We start from the raw sequence: 19680 nt of genomic DNA on the forward strand, positions 1-19680 counted from the left end.
AAATTATGTCAATAGAATTTCATGGCCTCCTGAAGGGAAACCTTCAAGCAACTGCCAATGCCTAAATGAAACTGGATATTGGGACAGCCAACTCCTAGAGTCCTAAGACACTGGTAAGTGATTTGCCTGTAGACGAGTCAAGAGATATGCATGCTACCTTGCTATAGTTCTTTTCAGCTTACACTAAATCTTCTATGTCAGGGTGGCTACCCGGTGGATCACTGTCCGATCCATTTTTATTTTCATCACATCACATCATTATAATGTTTACTTATTGATCATTAGAGATGTAAGTGATTGAAATAATGCAGTAACAGAAAGTATTTATTTATCAAAGTAGATTAACCAACTTAAATCCAGTTTTATAATTCAGTTATTCCCAGAGAGATGCAAATACACAATATTCTATACAAACAAAAGGTTGGTTCTACAGGGTTTGATGATACAAATATCATAAAGAAGTTTATATAGTCACAATTAAACAAAATTTAAATGTAAAATTGATTTAAGTAGTAATACAACAAACTACAGGGATCTCTCCATATAACTCGAAAGACTGCTCCAACTTCCAAGTAAAAGCACAAACCTTGGTTTCTTTCAGAGAATTGAAATGCCACAAGGATATGTTCAGTCATTTAGTTTCGACACACCAAAAATAGTGGCTATAACAGCACAAACAGCCTGCAAAATTAGCAGAAATATTCAGTGCCAATAATAGTGGTCCACCATCAAGAATTTAGTAGGGAGCACTAATAAGAGCAGGAGCACTGAATAAAACATCCGAATCATACCCAAGGCTATTTGCCAGAATTAGTTATCAAATATGAGCATGAAGCTATAGAATAAGCTAATATTTTACAAAGATTCATTAACATGTATGTTGATGAACGATTAGGTTTCAAAAAAAAAAAAACTGTTGATGAACGATTATATAAAACCCAACCAAGGGTCAAAAATTATCTTTCACAAAATCATATTCATGCCCTGACAGGGGTTGATTTGATGGGGTTGGATGCGTGCAGAGACATTAATTGTCTGATGGCATACTGAGAGCAAATTGGCACTCTGATACTTAACAGAACAAGCAAAGTACTGTCATGAAATGCTTAATGTGATCCATTATAATCAAAATTCGCTAGTGAACCTTTGATGTTTTTTAAATACTCATTTTGCATCCTAGAATATCAATAGATATTAATAATCATGAATACTGCACAAATGGGGTTATAAAAGATGGACTCAGTGAAACAAAAATTAATAGCATTGGAGGACAACCAAGGTTACACCCAACAAAGAACTTGAAAAAGTGTCTGTCACACCATTTGTCAGGAAAAGAGGATCAAGGGAAGAGCCGCAAGACACTAAAGACATGCATTAGGTGCAAATATTAGGGGATGGCAGATGACTTGAGATGTACTGGTAGCTCTTATTTTGTAGGGGAAATTAATAAAATATTATGGAATCTTACCTTCCCTAACTTTTTTATGTATTATCTTACAATTCATGGTAGATTCAACAATGGACGGTTATACCCCCTTATATATAATCCTCATTCCAACGTGCACTATAAATAAAACCCTGTTAATAAAGAGTTCTGACCAGATATATGGATCATAAATACTACTTATGTTTCTTATTTGTTGCAACAAACTTAGTTCCACATTAAAATTGTAATCCATTCGCAAAAGAGTTATACATGCAGGCATATTTTTTATGAAATGTTCTTTCCTGATACACCAATTTTTAAATGCAGCATTCCACTTCAACATGTCAAGCATCAAATAAGACTTTTGGAGCTCCTTATTCTATTTCCTCTAGTTCTTACTAAGACAGCACCAATGTGCAAAAATGGAAGTGATTCTTCCAACAATCAATGAAATGTGAAAAGATTAAGAGAGTGAATGTGATATGGAACAAAGCAAAACAATTTAGAGGCAAGAGAGCAAAACTTACAGCAATTGTGCAGGCAACATATCCTGGCTTCTCTCTATGATCCACATTTCGGCAACAAATAAGATAAATTGCCCCAACATACCAAGGGATACCACCCAGGAAGAGCCCAATTATGAACCTTCAAAAAAAGAATACAATCAATAAGCACCATAGAAACAGGGGCCTCAGGATGCCTATTTTCTTGGAGGGGTTTGGAGCTATAGATGTTAACATACGAAAGTTGTGATTTAGAATCTTTAGTTTAAGGCTTTTCAGAAAATTTTAAGAAATTTAATCTCCCTTTCTAGTATTGGATTAAGCTTTAGCACATTTGTATGTTATGGCAGATATTAAAGTTACTACCAATATTCAGCTTGGTGATTAAGTTGCCATTTGTTGATGTGTCCATTAATCCATTTTTCTTGTCCCAACTCCACAAGAATGGTCAATGAACTACGCACTTGATTTACATGATTGATGAGTACCAGGCTATTTTTATATATTAATGACTACACAATTGATTTCATTCTTAAGCCATTATTTTCATGCACAAATATTTTGCACTCCTACTATTCACTATTTCCACCCACCTTGAGGCTTAACACATCTTTATGAGTTCTTTTTTCTCCTGTGAAGCAAATGTGAACTACAATATGATCTTAGAGGGAAGGTAGGAAAAGGAAGAGAAACATTACAAGAACCAGCCACAACCGATGCCACAGCAAGGAAGGCGATGCGCATTCAATGGTCTTCCTTCAGCAACCACATAACCTTGTCATTATCAAAGATACTCATTTGAATCAGCATATACAGTATACAAATGGAGTCATTATAAGCAAGCTCATAGCAAGTACATAGACAAACAGTCAAGTACAAACATATACAAACACCTTGATATCAAACACAGAGGCACATACAAAAAGAAGGATAACAGAAAATAGCAACTGTATCACTACAGAAGTTTACATGTAATGTCATACAAACTTCAGAATTCTAAGGTCCACTATTATCAAACACAGAGGCACGTACAAAAAGAAGGATAACAGGAAATGGAAGGAAAAGAAGAAAAGAGAAAGGGAGGAGGGCATGTTTTCTTGTTTGGGTAAAGGATTGGGGAAAGGAAGGGAGGGATCCATTTTTCCTCTCTCTAATATATATCATCCCTCCAAAATTGGAGAGATTTAGAGGTAAAATGGAGCTCACCTTTCCCTTCCCTTCTCTTCCCTCCCCTTCCTTCCCTTTTTTCTTCGTATCCAAACAAAGCAATAGAGGTATAACTTACTTAAAATTATATCAACCGCCTTTGATACAAAACAATTGCCACAACCACAAGATTTCCTTCAATGTCAACTAATAAGAACTTAGGTTACACAGAAGCTGTGCAGCCTCCAATTCCATTGTGATTTGAACTTCAAAGCTCTAAACACAAGTGCTCGTTTTGCAACTAAAAGGAACCAAAATGGGCAGCTAAGTTAACCTTGATTATTTTATGATACATCTACTTGTCAAGGTCCTTTAACAGTTATCTTTATACACAAGAGAAAATCAGCCAAATTATCAACAAATACAACCCTTTAACCAAAGTAAACTTCAGAGTCTTTTGACCAAAATTGGCCTTGAAAGTTGAAATCATAAACCACCTAAATTCAGCTTAAATTACTATCTTGTTTCTATTTAGTCAGATGTAACCCTGCATTCTTAAGAACAAACATACAATTGCAAGAAATGTAGCTTCATACCAAGCTAATAAGATATCACAGACCACCTAAATTCTCAGGTAATATAAGCAGAATTACTCAGCCAATTAGTCAACGCATACTGTATTTCAAAATCCCAGATTCCTAACCAAAAACCCCATTAACCCCATCATAACAAGAACACATTTCCACAATCAACCCCATCCACAATAATCCACCCAAAATACATATATCAACTAACTTAGTTACTAAATAAGTCTTCACAATAGTTTCTGTCTACAAAACTACATCACACCCTTTGCGACTCTCTATACACCTAACAAATTCAACAATCCACCCAAAATAGCAAAAGGGTAGCCATAAAACACAGTTTATGAGAGAGAACAAGACCTGGAACGGCTTGATAGCCACGAGTGTAGTAGTCAGGAGGAGGATCCATGGAACCAGGAGGTGGGGCAGGCTGAGGGAAACCCATTGCAGGGGATGAAGAAGGAACACCCTGGAATGTTCCATAAGGCACTACAGGAGGCGGAGGAGGTGGTGGAGATTGATCGGAATCACCATTGTTTCGGGTGAAAACAATGGGACCTTGTCGAAGGTCCGATGAAGTGGAGAAGACTGGATTCGGTCCAAGTGATGTTGGGCCGAAGGTTTCCTGCACAGTAAACACACGTAAACTAGCCTCGGGGGTGTTGCCGAGGAAGGCCCCTCCGATGCTAAAGTCAGTACAGTGTGTAGAAAGAGAACAATATGCAAGAGAATTAATTGCTTGAGGCTTTGCTTGAATGAATGTACAAATGTAATATTGATGGCTTTTATACCTTTGCATATATGGAGAAGTTGGGCCTTAGCCCAATTGGCTTGCCTTGAGGACTGATCTTTGACTTTAGCACAATTGGAGAGATGAACCTTGACCTTGGGCTTTTAATTGGATCATTTAATGCCTAGGCCCAATTGGACTAAATTGGACCCAAACAACTTGCCCCCCAGACCCGATTTGGAAGGATGACGGGTCGGGTTTGATTTAATCAGAAAAGGAGGGAAGTGAATGATTTAATTAATCCAAAAATTTGAATTTAAACCGTAATTAAACCGTAATTAATGAGATAACAACAGTTAAGGCGGATAATTGTGGAAGTTGGACGGATAATGGGCAGTTTAATCGCAAGGTCGTGTGTTTAACGGTTACTTAGTGGGGTATTTAAGAGAAATTGAAACGCGAACTCCACGTATTCCCATTTCTGGAGATATAATTAGAGGCGCGTCATCTCTCCTCACTTATTCACCAACACAAACCCAGAATTCTCGAGAGAACCCAAGAACCCGCATCAAAACTTCGCAAATTCCCCGAGCACTAAGCTTAGAAACTGAGACTCGCCACTACCAATTCGTAAATCGACAACTTTCGCTTCAGATGAAGGTAAATTCCTTTGATTTTAGTTTATTTTTCTTCGAATTTGAACTCCTTCCCCTTTTTTCGACTTTTTTCTTCGAAATTATCAATGGCGAGAGGAGTTAGGGGTAGAGCCCGTGCTCCAAGAAGAGCAAGGCCAATTCCCAATCCCAGGAACAGGATTGGGACCTGGAATGGACAAAGAGCAGAATCTGACCCTGCTGAAGGGATTAGGGCGACTCCAATTTCTTCGGCTCCTCCTTAGAGAACGGAGGGGCCGAGCGCTTCTGGGTGGGACGATGAAGTTCCCGCTGTCCTTTGGGATATCCTTCCCGGGTTTTAAGAGTGGGAGGATGCCGAAGTAGCTTCGGCCATGATAAAGAACAAATTGAGTTGCATTACGGCATCCTACTCATGGTGGGATATCCTACTCATGGTGGGTGGAGAATGCCGAACAGTATCGGTTTGCTGAACAAATTGAGTTGCATTACGACATCCTTGAAGCTGATGGGTATTGGTGCCAAATGCCCGTGGCATCCGATAGAATCCATCGTCCACCCCCGGGGTATGTGGGGGTGTACACAAGACAACTTCAGTATGGGCTGAGGTTCCCTTTGGACGTATTCGTCCGAGACTTGCTGATCCATTACAATATTTCCCTATGTCAGCTAACTCCTATTAGCATCCGAAGGGTGATGACATACTTATGGGTCTGCAAGTTCTTCAGGTATGTGCCGAACCTGCACTGCTTCAAAAAGCTTCATCGGCTAGTGCCAAATATTTAAAGTGGGCACGGAAGTCATGGTTCTAGGTGGTACCGGATTGAGTCTCGGCCCCAGTACCTAACCATGTGGCCGAACGACTCTTCAGACAAGGACTGGAGAGGTCAATGGATTTGGGTTAGGGCACCCACGGACCCGGGCCACCCTTGCGTCTTCAGCGCTCCCCGGTACCTTGCTGAGCCTGATCCCGACATGGGAAGTTTAGGTCCCCCCGCAGATAACGGCCCAAATCCGAACCTTAATCAACATAATATCTTCAGCAAGCTGCCGAACCGGGGGGGCAGCGGCCGAATGCAGCATATCCCGGAGACTTGGCTCCCCGATACACATTATGTTTTCCAAGAGAACATGCTAGCAGCTGTCGGCCTCAGCCGAAAGTTTAAGGATGGTAAGCTTCTTCGGCTGGGGCCGAGGCCTTTTAATTATCTCTTTTTCTCCTCTTTCACTTCGCTTTATTATACTGTGCCAACCTAACTAAACTGACCTTTCCCCTTTTCTTTTTCAGAGCGGGACGAGACCAACGTCGGCATTAACTACGCTCGTCTTGGCGTCAACCGAGAACGAGTTGTAACTGATCGGGCCCCCTCTATCACTGAACCGAGGCATAGAGAAGTACATCTAGACTCTTCCCACTTCCAAATTGAGGTTGTTGCTCTGTATCAGAGGCAGAAGACTTGGTGGAAGAAGAGAGATCCCTGGTTTCAGCTGCTGGACGAAGAAGCTGAAGCTGCCCGTATGGCCGAAGAGGTTGCACGGGTTATTGAAGCTTGTGAAGGAGGAGAAGGGTCCTCCAGGGCTGCTGAAGAAGAAGCTGCAGCTGAAGAAGACGAGGCTTTGCTGAAGACCTCGGTGAGCTTTCAGACTTAATTTTGTCTGTTTCTGTTTGTTGTTTTGTTTTGTTTTTTTTTTTTTTTTTTACTCACATTCTTCCTCCCCCCCTGTCTTTTACAGTCTGAAGAGAGTAATAGACACAGAGAAGGGAAAGCCCCTGTTCGTCCCGAAGAGCAGATACAAGAAGAGTCCTCAGACTCAGATATGGACGAGCAACCGCTTTAGAAAAGGCGCCGAAGAATGGCCATCATCGGCCCCCATGACTTTCAGCGGAGGCCGATGACCATCGGTGTCGAAATAAGGGAACCCGAGGAAGGCAATGGATCGCCGAGGGTTCCCCGGCCACCACCTCAATCACCTCCAAAGACCCCTCCGCCACCTCCCGAGATGGAGGTGGATCAGAAAACTCCCGAACCTAAGGGAGGGGTCCAAGAGTAAGTTCAAGAGAGTGCTGCTGAGCACAAGAATGAGGATGCCGTGATGCCCAGTGCTGAGGGTTTCACGGCAGACATTGCAAGAGAGGTTGAGGCCTTCGTCCTCACCCGTGAAGAAGAAGAAGTCATAATAATTGACTCTTCTGAGAAGAAGGTGGATGTTGAGCCATCCAAAGTTAAAGAAGCTCCATCGTCATCCTTTCCTTCCTTCCAGACTCTGCAATCTGGAGAAATGGGTTTCTCGGCCCCCCGAATTCCAATCCCAGATCACATCTGGGACCTCATATGGGGTCAGAACCGAGAAGGTGCTGCAGCCTATTTCGGCGATTTTGCTGGCATGTCCGAAGTAGATAGGGCAAGAATCTGGTCGCTGAAGGCCACTGCTGAGATGGGCGAATCCAGAAGATCAGTTCCTGACCCAGCCAGGTCTAACCAACTGCTGATGATGCAGGTGATTTTCCTTGCCTTTATCTCCTTTAAAATTCAGCTCTTCAATTATCATTATTATTAATTTTTTTTATTTTAACTTGTGCTCCTGTTTTCAGTTCGTGCACAATCAGACTCTCACTGTAGAGCTGATAGATACCCTACAAGATAGGGTGGACGCTGCCGAGCACGACAAAAAGGTAGCCAAAGAGGAGTTAAAGCTTGCTAAGCTGAAGCAAGCAGCAGCTGAAGAGAAGCAGCAGAAGGGTGAAGAATATGAGAAAAAAGCTGCTGAAGCCCTCAAAACCTTCTGCGATGCTATGGAGAAGGAAGTTTTTCCCCCACTGATGGAAGGGGAAAAATTCCTCCAAGAGCACATGGGAGTGGACATCTCCAAATTCAAGGCTACCATTGAGAGCCGAATCCAGGAAGGAGCTGCTGCACAAGCTGAAGTGCAGCAACAGCTAGAAGCTCTTGAAGCCAGCAGAATGGCTGCTGAAGAGATGCTCCAAGCCAGGGATGTCCAACTCTCAGAGGCTGCTGCTGCTGCTGAAGCTCAGAGAGCTAAGTTCCAAGAAGCTGAGGATCAGCTGATGGCCAAAAAGGAAGAAGTGGCCCAGGCTCAGACAGAGGCTTCCCAAGTTCAGCAGGAGCTGAATGAGCTGAAAGGTTCCTCCTCCAAGCTCGCCGATGAGCTGAAGAAATCCAAGGAAGACTTGGAGGAGACAAAGAAGAAGTTGGCTGATGCTGAGGCTCTACTCAAAGTCCGTATCTATACCCAGGAAGAATATGAAATGGGTTTCAGAAACGGGTTTAGAGTGTGCCGAAGAGTCTGCCTTCATGCTGAGCCGAAGTTGGACTGGTCCAAATGTGCTGAATGGGTCCAGGATCCCGAAGACCCTCATATGAAGTATGCAACTCCAGTCGAAGCTGAAATCCTTAAGGCTGAGGAAGCCGAAGAAGAAGCTGAGAGAATGGAGTTGGAGGCTGAACAGAGGGAAAGGGAGGCTCGGCAGAGTACAAAGCCTGCTTCTTCTGCTGCTGGGGCTGAGACCACCATGGGGCCCAACAATGCTGACCAGTCTGATCCTCGGGCTAAAGCATAGGAACTCGGGCAGTCGTCTTCAGAATCTTGCGGTTCATCATGCGCTCAACTTTAGACTTGCCGCTTTCTGAATTTTTGCCTTGTTTGTTTTTTGCTTCAGCTTGCCTTGTCGTACAAAACAGTTTATTTTTTTGCTTCTGTACGTATTTCGGCAGCTGTTATTTTCCGCTTGTGGGCGGCTGCCGATATAGTTTTTTAACTTATTTGAACTTGTAGCTCAATTTCTGAGCATGAATTATTAATTTGATGTTCTTTTCTTCAGCTACTTTGTTTTTGAATGCTTTACTGTTTCTTCAATTCTGCTGAACATAAACTTGCACTGGTAGTGCTTCTTGCCCCCCCCCAGAAATTGAAGTATGGCTTTAGCTGAATAAACAATTTCTTTATTTCTTAAAAATGGGTATTCGAAACACAGGGCCAACTGAAGGCAATGCTTCGGATAATGGCTTTCTGGGATACAAGGCTCAGTTAAGGCAATATCCCAGAATTGTCCATGGACTCATGCCTTTGGAGAACAAATCTTACTGAAGCTTGACTTCAGCTGAAAGACTAGAGTTCTTTAAAAAGACGAGTTTGTTAGCAATCTGAAACCCAGTTACCCGAAGGCGAAGATTTCAGACGAGGCTGAATAAACAATTTCCAACAGTTGCTGTTATCCTTGATTTTCTGTCTATCATTGAAAAATGGATATCCGAAACACAGGGCCAACTGAAGACAATGTTTCGGATAATGGCTTTCTGGGATACAAGGCTCAGTTAAGGCAATATCCCAGAATTGTCCATGGACTCATGTCTTTGGAGAACAAGTCTTACTAAAGTTTGACTTCAGCTGAAAGACCAGTGTTCTTTAAAAAGACGAGTTTTGTCAGCAATCTGAAACCCAGTTACCCGAAGGCGAAGGTTTCAGACGAGGCTGAATAAAAAACCCTTAAAGAGTAGATAGAACCAAGAAAACTTTGAAAGGATAAAAAGTTGCAAATAATTATATAAATGGTGGCTCCAAGGCCTTTCATTAATTCAAAATGTACTTACAAAGATTGTTCTGCCCCGAAGGGTTTACACATGATATTTTTTCAGTACATCAGCGTTCCAGTGATTTTTCAACTCAGTTCCATCCAACTGCCGAAGTCGGTATGTCCTTGGCTGAAGCTCATCACAGATTTCATAAGGCCCTTCCCATGCAGCTGAGAGTTTCCCATGGATTCGGCCTTTCTGAACTGCAGCAGCATTCCGAAGGACAAGGTCTCCAATTTTAAGAGGCCTTGCATGGACCCTTCGGTTATAAAATTTTCTGATTCTCTGCTTATAAGCAGCCATTCTGTCTCGGGTTGAGTCTCTTACTTCGTCGAGGAAATCGAGAGATTCCCTCATCAGTCGCTCATTCTCAGCCGAGAAGTGGTGCACTCGTAGGCTCTCAGAGCCAATTTCCACTGGAAGAACGGCTTCGGCACCATACACCAGTTCAAAAGGTGAATAGCCCGTTGCCTCTTTTTCAGTTGTCCGAAGGGACCAAAGGGTTCCAGGGAGCTCCTCCAGCCACTTGGACTTTTGATCTTCCACCCTCTTTTTGAGGGCATTTAGGATCTGTTTATTTGCAGCTTCGGCTTGTCCGTTACTTTGCGGGTGGCATACCGCTGAATATGCCAGTTTGATGCCGAACTGATCTGTATACCGCTTCAGTGGTAAGTTATCAAATTGTCTCCCATGATCGAAGACAAATACTCTCGGGATGCCAAAATGAGTGATGATATTCTGCTAGATAAATTTTCTGACAGTTTGCTCTGTAATGTTCGAGGCTGCTTCGGCCTCGATCCATTTACTGAAGTAGTCAACACCAACTATCAGCCATTTTTTCTGGTACACAGCCTGTGGAAATGGTCCTAGTATATCCAGTCCCCATTGGGCAAACGGGAGTGGAATAAGGATCGGCTGAAGATCCCTTGCTGGCTGGTGGATAACTGGAGCGTATTTTTGACATTTTTCGCATTTCCGGACCAGCTCCTTAGCATCTGCGATCATGGTGGGCCAGTAATATCCAGCCCTCAATGCCTTGTGGGCTAAGGTCCTTCCCCCAATGTGGTTCCCACAGATGCCGAGGTGAATCTCCCGTAGGATATAATCTACATTTGTTGGTCCCACGCATTTCAGCAATGGGGCTGAGAAGGACTTTTTCAGAAGTTCCCCCCTGAAGACAATGAACCTTGAGCTGGTTCTCTTCATCTTGGAGGCCAAAGCTTTACCTTCGGGAGTTTCTCCCCGAAGTTTGAAAGCTAGGATGGGGTCCATCCAACTAGGCTCTGGGTCAGCGCAGCACACTTCAGGTGCTTCGTCGACACTTCTCTCTCAACGCACTTCTACATATACAGATCTGTTCATCTCGGTAAGAGTTGAACTGGCAAGTTTGGAGAGTGCATCGGCTTGAGTATTCTGACCCCTTGGGATCAGCTGAACCTCAAAAGTTTTCAGCTTTGCAATGACTGATTTGGACTTGGCAAGATAAGCTATCTTGGAGGGCTCTTTGGCCTCGTAGCTGCCGCTAATCTGATATGCAACTAGCTGAGAGTTTGTTTTCAGGCAGACATGATCGACTTCCAGGGAGATGCACAATTCTAGGCCGGCGATTGCTGCCTCATATTCGGCTTCGTTGTTCGAGGCCTTAAAAGAAAATTTTAGTGCATACTCGAAGTATTTGCCTTCGGGAGAAGTTATCACTACTCCTGCCCCCGAACCGTTTTCGGTGGAAGATCCATCCGTAAACACGGTCCAGACTTTCTTTTCATTGTTGATAGGCTTATCGCGTACCTAACAAAAATAACCTAACTATTCCTTCTAACTGTGTAGTAGGGCAAGTAAGGATCGAATCCCAAGAGACTATGGTTCATTCAATTAATCAGACTCAATTAATCACTAAGCACGTGACCAATCAATAATGGATGATAATAATCAACTAATTTATTAAATAACACAATTAACTAGAGGAAATATTAATCAATAAACTAAAGCATCCAAGATCAAGCATCACCACGATTATGATTGATAAACTAATAAATCTACCCCCAATATATAAATCAATTGACAAGAAGAAAAGCAATCCCTAATAATAATACCAAAGGTCTCTTCCGAGTTATCAATGGCTTCCCAAATTAACTATCAAGCCTACTTCCGTGGAATCAAGCGAATAAGGGACATTAAACACCATGCCTAGATTCCTAATTATTCAATCATCTACTTCCGTGATGATCTTCAAACCCTTAATTGAAATAACCTAATCCCGTTAATACCCAACTTCCGTTGCAATAAGAACAAAGGGATGATAACAATACTAATTATCCCTAATCTAGTATTGGCATAAACACAATCAATTAAGCATGTCAATTGGGATTATTATTGGGGAATTTAAAGATCTACTTTATACATCAATCATAATCGGGCTTAGCAAGATCCCGGATTAAGGAAACTACTCACAAATCATAATTAAATCAAAAACAAGATCTAATAGAGAACACATAATTAAAGAACTATAAAATAAATAAAAGAGATGGAAAGTAAGAAATACCAAATACTTCAATTGATGATCTTGAATTCTTGAGGAACAATTAATAAAACTAGGATTTAAGATTGAAATTGCTTAAGAAAATAAAACTAGGGTTCTTGAGAGTTTTCTAGGGCTTAAGGAGAAAACTAATGAAAAACTAACTGTCTAAAAGTTAATTACAAAAGGGTATTTATACCCCCAAAAGATAATATTTCGGAAAAATAAGAAAATACGCGTTCTTGAGCTTTGCCCGGTCTGACCGGGCGGACCTCGCCCGATCGGGCGGAGGAAGGCTGCGTAAAATACGACAGTTTTCCTTCTTTGCCCGGTCTGACCGGGCGAACCTCGCCCGGTCGGGCGCGCGTAACACGTTTCCAAAATTGCATCTCATAACTTGATTTCTTCATCGCCCGGTCTGACCGGGCGAAGCCTGCCCGATCGGGCGCGCGTTGCACCGTTCAGAATTGGGCTTCTTCCTGTGAACTCCTCATTGCCCGGTCTGCCCGGGCAAGCCATGCCCGGTCGGGCACTCCACATAAATTGCAGTTCTTGGCTATCAACTCTTCCGAATCTACTAAAAACACGTCCAATTGCCTAGAAACGCTTCATATTCCTGAAAAGCTTACTAAAACAATCGAATACACTAAAGAAGAGATTGTTAGCAAGAAATGGCTCCGTAGAGCTCAAAACCATATAAAATTACTAAGTAAAACCGGGGAAAACCATTGTATAAAACACGTATATCAAATTCCCCCAAGCTAAACCTTTGCTTGTCCCTAAGCAAAGCAATGAATAAATAAATCAATACTTCACCCCAAAAGCAATTCAAATCAATAAATACGATTAAAGGTAAACTCGACAGTTATGCATCAAAGTCAACCAATCAAATCCATCTGACTACTCATCCTGTCTGACAATAGTCACATAGAGCAAACCACAAGAGCATATAGAATTCAAGACTAGTGTTCACACACTCAACTCTCATTTATGTGGCGAGTAAAAGATATACTCGATGCTCTCCATCCAACTCCTTTAAATGTGAACAATGCCCTCCCAAACTCACGCACTCGTGTGTTTAAAGAAAACAAGCACTCAACCTAGCAGTCGACTCGAAATATATCAAATCATTCTTTGCATTGGAAAACAACTAATTTCACATTCACACAACTCTATGCACAAAGGTCAGAAGGTCTTCAAAGCTTGTAATGTAAGGCTAGGATAAAAGGTAGGAAATATTTGGGAAAATGTAAGAGTAAAGCTATGCTTAAGGGAGCCAAAATCCTAATAAATAAAACCAAGGTCAAAATGAATTAATGACCAAATCATCTCCAACACAACTCAACTCTACCAAAAATTCACCAAACATCCAATTATATTAAAAATTTCCAACACTTAAAATTTCACTCATATATACAAAATATAAAATTATAGAACTTGAGTGAACAAACAAACTTTGAACTCTCCTTTTTTTTCTTGAGCAGCCTTCAATTAGAACACTTGAACATTGAAACAATTTTTTCTTTTGCTCTTTCTTTTTCTTTTCTCTCACATTGGAATTTTTTTTTTTTTCTTTGCACAATAAATTTTCAATTTTTTTTCTTTTTTTCAATCCACAACAATAAGAACAAATAAGAAACTTCTCAAATCCACCCAAAATTGTGCAAATTACATGCACACTACAACTCCCTCGCCTCACTCACTATTAGCTCCCCCAAGCTAAGCTTGGGACTAGTAACCAATGGGGCTTAAATAGGCTTGTAATGTGGCAAAATAAACAATAAAAGGGCACAAGCAACAACATGGGTAGCAAGAAGGGAACAAATGTATCTAATATCGTCTGAAGGCCACCTAGAGGAACAAATGCCTTCGTCCTCCTCAATGTGCATATTAATGAGTCATGCAAACATTACTCAAAGTTATAAACCAATACTCAACTTCATTGACATACCAGGAACTAACACACATTCCTAACCAAATCAACTAGTCAAGCACTATATTTACAAGTAGTTGGGCAAAATTGACTCATGTTAAGACATCCAAGTAATCAAACATCAAATCATGGCTAACCTATCCACAATACTCGTCATCATATACCAAGAATTAAAACAATTTTCATGAATGGGGCACAGGGAAGCATGATTTATTATTCATTGGATCGTATTTTTTGTATGTTTTTTTTTTTTTTTTTTTTTTTAAAAAACAACTAAAATAACTACACTAAAATAAAACAAGAAAGATAAGAGAGATAAGGAGAGAGAGAGTACCACATGTACGAAGCAACTCCCCCAAGCTAAATGCGGCAATGGCCTCATTGCAGCTTAAGGAGAGCATAGGAATCTCGACGGCTCCTCAAAAAGAATCGGGTTGCCTCCCGCAAGCGCTTGTTTAGAAGGTCATTAGCTTGACCGTATTCATCCTCATTGAGTTTGTGGTGAGGAAGAGAATGTGATATCTGACTTTTCTTCAATAGGATCTCCCGCTCGATAGTGCTTCACCCTTTGTCCATTGACTTTGAAGGTGCCCCCGGTGTTGTTCCATAATTCAATGGTGCCATAAGGATATGCTTTGTAGACCGTGAAAGGGCCCGACCATCTTGACCTGAGTTTCCCTGGAAATAGTTTCAACCTTGAATTGAATAGAAGGACTTGCTCTCCTTCTTTCACAGAATTTGGAGGGGGAAGTTTCTCTATTACCTCTACTTTGGCTTTGTCCACCTCAATCCCTTTGTTTGAAACTACATGGCCTAAAACGATTCCCTGTTGTACCATAAAATGGCACTTCTCCCAGTTCAATATCAGATTGACATCCTGGCATCTATGGAGCACCTTTGTTAGATTATCAAGGCAAATATCGAAAGATGAACCATAAACAGAAAAATCATCCATAAAAACTTCCATAGAATTTTCTATGAGACCTGAGAAAATAGCCATCATACACCGTTGGAACGTGGCTGGGGCATTACACAGTCCGAATGGCATTCTGCGATATGCGAAGGTGCCATATGGACATGTGAATGTAGTCTTTTCCTGATCACAAGGGCGGATGGGGATTTGAAAAAAACCGGAATATCCATCCAAGTAACAGAAAAAGGAATGGTTAGCCAATCGTTCGAGCATTTGATCAATGAAAGGCAAGGGGAAATGATCTTTACGGGTGGCTTTATTTAATTGTCTGTAATCAATGCACATCCGCCACCCTGTAACAGTTCTTGTGGCAACAGGCTCGCCTTTGTCATTCTTGACAACTGTCATACCTCCTTTCTTTGGTACTACTTGTACAGGACTAACCCACTTACTATCTGAGATAGGGTAGATTATTCCTGCAGCAAGCAATTTGAGAACCTCTTTCTTGACTACCTCCATCATAGTTGGATTTAGCCTTCTTTGAGGTTCTCTAGAGGAGGCATGATCGTCCTCAAGAATGATCTTATGCATACAAAAAGAGGGATTAATACCCTTGATATCATCAATGGTATACCCAATAACATTTCTATATTTTCTTAAAACAGCGAGAAGTTTCTCTAATTCAATGTTATTAAGCTCAGCATTAACAATAACAGGGTATGTATTTTTGGGACCAAGATATGCATATTTAAGATTAGATGGAAGGGGTTTCAACTCTACCTCGGGAGGCGTTGAACTCTCCCCAACACTCGATGTACTAAGGACTTCCTTGACTGGAGCGATGATTGGATTAGCTTTTGCGTCTTCTAGTAGCCTCGTGTACTCCCTTACTTCCCAATCTTCATCATGGATACTTCCTATCAACACCGTTTCAAGAGCATCTTCCTTTTTGATCAGGGGAAGTTGTTCTTGTTGTAGATCATCGAGGACATCCACTTGACAAATAGTCTCACCCATAGACGGATTTCCCATAGCATTCAGTAATGAATACTCCATTTTCTCATCCCCTACTTCAAATGTTATTTTCCCATTCTTCATGTCAATAATTGCACCTGCAGTAGCTAAGAATGGTCTACCAAGAATAATAGGGACATGGGCATCTTCTTCCATTTCCATAACAACAAAATCACATGGAATAAAGAATTTACCAACTCGCAATGGAACATCTTCAAGTATACCGAGGGGAAATTTAACTGACCTGTCTGCAAGTTGCAGAGATATCCTTGTAGGCTTTAGCTCACCCATTTGAAGCTTTTCGCAGATGGAGAGCGGCATAAGGCTTACACTTGCACCAAGATCGCATAGCGCTCTATTGATCTCTATATCTCCCAGCTTCACTGGGATTGAATAGCTGCCTGGATCACCTAGTTTCTTAGGAAGAGTGTTTTGCAGAATGGCACTACATTCTGCAGTTAGAGAAACAGTAGCATTCTCTGCAAGCTTTTTCTTGTTAGATAGCATGTCTTTCAAAAACTTTGCATAAGAAGGCATTTCAGAAATTGCATCCAAGAACGGTATATTAATGTGAAGTTTCTTAAGGATGTCTAGAAATTTACCGTACTTTTTCTCTAACTTAGCCTGGGCTAACCTCTGTGGAAAAGGGACGCTTGGAATGTATTCCCGTGGCTTTTCTTGAACATCATTCCTTGGAATTGGGCTGTCTGGATCTCGCGCCCGGTCGGGCAGTGATTGCCCGGTCTGACCGGGCGAAGAAGAGCTGCTTATGTTCTTTTGTTTGTCTGGAATTTCTTCGTGCGCCCGATCGGGCGGACTTTGCCCGGTCTGACCGGGCGAAGAAGAAATTCGCACATTCCCCTGTTTTTCGTCGACTGCTTCTCGCGCCCGATCGGGCGGACCTTGCCCGGTCTGACCGGGCGAAGAAGAATTTTGCAAAATCCCCTGTTTTTCGTCGACTGCTTCTCGCGCCCGATCGGGCGGACCTTGCCCGGTCTGACCGGGCGAAGAAGAACTTTGCCGATTTCCCTGTTTTTCACTCATTCCCTCAATATCTATCGTTGATGGTTCCCTTACGGGAAGGCCTTCCAACTGTTTTCCACTCCTTAAAATTACAGCATTCATGTGCCCCTTTTGTGGTTGCTCTGTTTGGCCAGGAAACGTACCCGGTGTTTTTGAAGATTGGCCGACTTGATGAGCAAGTTGGCTTATTTGATTTTCCATGAGCTTACTCTGGGCTTGTAACTGTTGGATGGAATTATTTGTGGTGTTGATGAAGTTCTCCATCATTAGTTCGAGATTGGATTTTTGAGGGGGTGGTTGCATGGGTTGCATGGGTTGTTGTACTAGGGGTGGTCTTGGTTGGAAACCAGGTGGATTATAATTGTTGTTTCGAGGTGGGGGCGGAGGTGGATTTTGCTGAGCTTGGGTGTTTTTGTATGAGAAGTTTGGGTGATTCTTCCAACCTTCATTATAAGTATTAGAATGGGGATCGTATGGTCTTTTAGGGTTGGAATTGTAGAAGGCATTGGCTTCCTCAATTGATACCTCATTCGAATTTCGTGGGCAATTAGGTGCGATGTGACCTTGAGTATTACACATTTGACAAGTTTCTAGCACATTATTGGAAGATCCAGTTTGTAGTCTATCGAACTTGCTTGAAAGTGCCTGCACAGAACTAGTTAAAAGAGTTAGAGCATCAACATCTAATTTACCTCCTTTCTTGACATTATTTCGGCCGCCTGGGTGATAGTTGTCATTGGCTGACATCTTCTCAACCAGCTCCTTTGCTTCGGTTGGATTTTTAGTTAGAAGGGAGCCTCCAGATGCGGCGTCGATATAGATCCGGAACTCATGGGTTAGACCATTATAGAATGTTTGGATTAACATCCATTCAGGTATGCCATGATGGGGGCACTGTCTCTGTAACCTCTTGAATCTCCTCCATGCGTCATATAAGGATTCTTCATCTGATTGCCTGAAAGTGGATAGCTCGTTCCTTAATCTTGCAGTCTTTTCTTGTCCCAAGAACTTGACCAGAAAAGCTTTTACTAGTTTATCCCATGTATCAAAGGAACCAGAACCCTCATCTCTTAACCATTCCTTCGCCCTATCCCGTAATGAGAATGGAAAAAGGCGAAGTCTAAGAGCATCATCTGTAACACCATTCAGCTTCATAGTGTCACACTTTTCCAAGAAACCATCTATATGATTCACTGGGCAATCAAGAGGTGTGCCAGCAAATGAATCATTGGATATGAATTGAATAAATTGCGGTTTCAATTCAAAATTCTGAGCGGTGATAGGTGGTCTAATAATGCTAGAAAGGAGTCCGGTTGTTGTGTCAGGGATACCGTACTCCAAAAGAGACTTTGTTGCTTGGTCTTCCATATTTCTGTTACCTGCTCTTCTTCTACCTCTTCGTCTTCTTGCAGTCGCTTCAATTTCTGAATCGAGAGGCACTAAGTCGTCTGACCCTGAGTGACGTGTTTGCATACAACAAAGAACTAGGCAAAGAACATCAAAAACACAGGAGACAATAGCCGAAGCAACAAACAACGCTTAGTATAAACGAATCACGAAAAATCAATATGAAACCGTTAGTCCCCGGCAACGGCGCCAAAATTTGATAGGCTTATCGCGTACCTAACAAAAATAACCTAACTATTCCTTCTAACTGTGTAGTAGGGCAAGTAAGGATCGAATCCCAAGAGACTATGGTTCATTCAATTAATCAGACTCAATTAATCACTAAGCACGTGACCAATCAATAATGGATGATAATAATCAACTAATTTATTAAATAACACAATTAACTAGAGGAAATATTAATCAATAAACTAAAGCATCCAAGATCAAGCATCACCACGATTATGATTGATAAACTAATAAATCTACCCCCAATATATAAATCAATTGACAAGAAGAAAAGCAATCCCTAATAATAATACCAAAGGTCTCTTCCGAGTTATCAATGGCTTCCCAAATTAACTATCAAGCCTACTTCCGTGGAATCAAGCGAATAAGGGACATTAAACACCATGCCTAGATTCCTAATTATTCAATCATCTACTTCCGTGATGATCTTCAAACCCTTAATTGAAATAACCTAATCCCGTTAATACCCAACTTCCGTTGCAATAAGAACAAAGGGATGATAACAATACTAATTATCCCTAATCTAGTATTGGCATAAACACAATCAATTAAGCATGTCAATTGGGATTATTATTGGGGAATTTAAAGATCTACTTTATACATCAATCATAATCGGGCTTAGCAAGATCCCGGATTAAGGAAACTACTCACAAATCATAATTAAATCAAAAACAAGATCTAATAGAGAACACATAATTAAAGAACTATAAAATAAATAAAAGAGATGGAAAGTAAGAAATACCAAATACTTCAATTGATGATCTTGAATTCTTGAGGAACAATTAATAAAACTAGGATTTAAGATTGAAATTGCTTAAGAAAATAAAACTAGGGTTCTTGAGAGTTTTCTAGGGCTTAAGGAGAAAACTAATGAAAAACTAACTGTCTAAAAGTTAATTACAAAAGGGTATTTATACCCCCAAAAGATAATATTTCGGAAAAATAAGAAAATACGCGTTCTTGAGCTTTGCCCGGTCTGACCGGGCGGACCTCGCCCGATCGGGCGGAGGAAGGCTGCGTAAAATACGACA

At 41.4% G+C, this 19680-nt stretch overlaps 1 protein-coding gene across 1 annotated transcript; it reads right to left on the reverse strand.

Moving 5' to 3' along the window:
- Window positions 1–592: 592 nt before the first annotated feature.
- LOC110737622 (60S ribosomal protein L18a-like protein) lies at window positions 593–4197 on the reverse strand (the record flags this gene model as incomplete). The annotated part of the gene is made up of 4 exons (XM_021917954.1): window positions 593–681; window positions 1954–2071; window positions 2628–2703; window positions 4020–4197. Coding segments are annotated over 4 exons (426 nt in total), but the record flags the coding sequence as incomplete, so codon positions are not given.
- Window positions 4198–19680: the final 15483 nt, after the last annotated feature.

The sequence above is a fragment of the Chenopodium quinoa genome, unplaced genomic scaffold (genome assembly GCF_001683475.1).
Source record: "Chenopodium quinoa cultivar QQ74 unplaced genomic scaffold, ASM168347v1, whole genome shotgun sequence".
In the NCBI taxonomy this organism is placed as follows: Eukaryota; Viridiplantae; Streptophyta; class Magnoliopsida; order Caryophyllales; family Amaranthaceae; genus Chenopodium; species Chenopodium quinoa.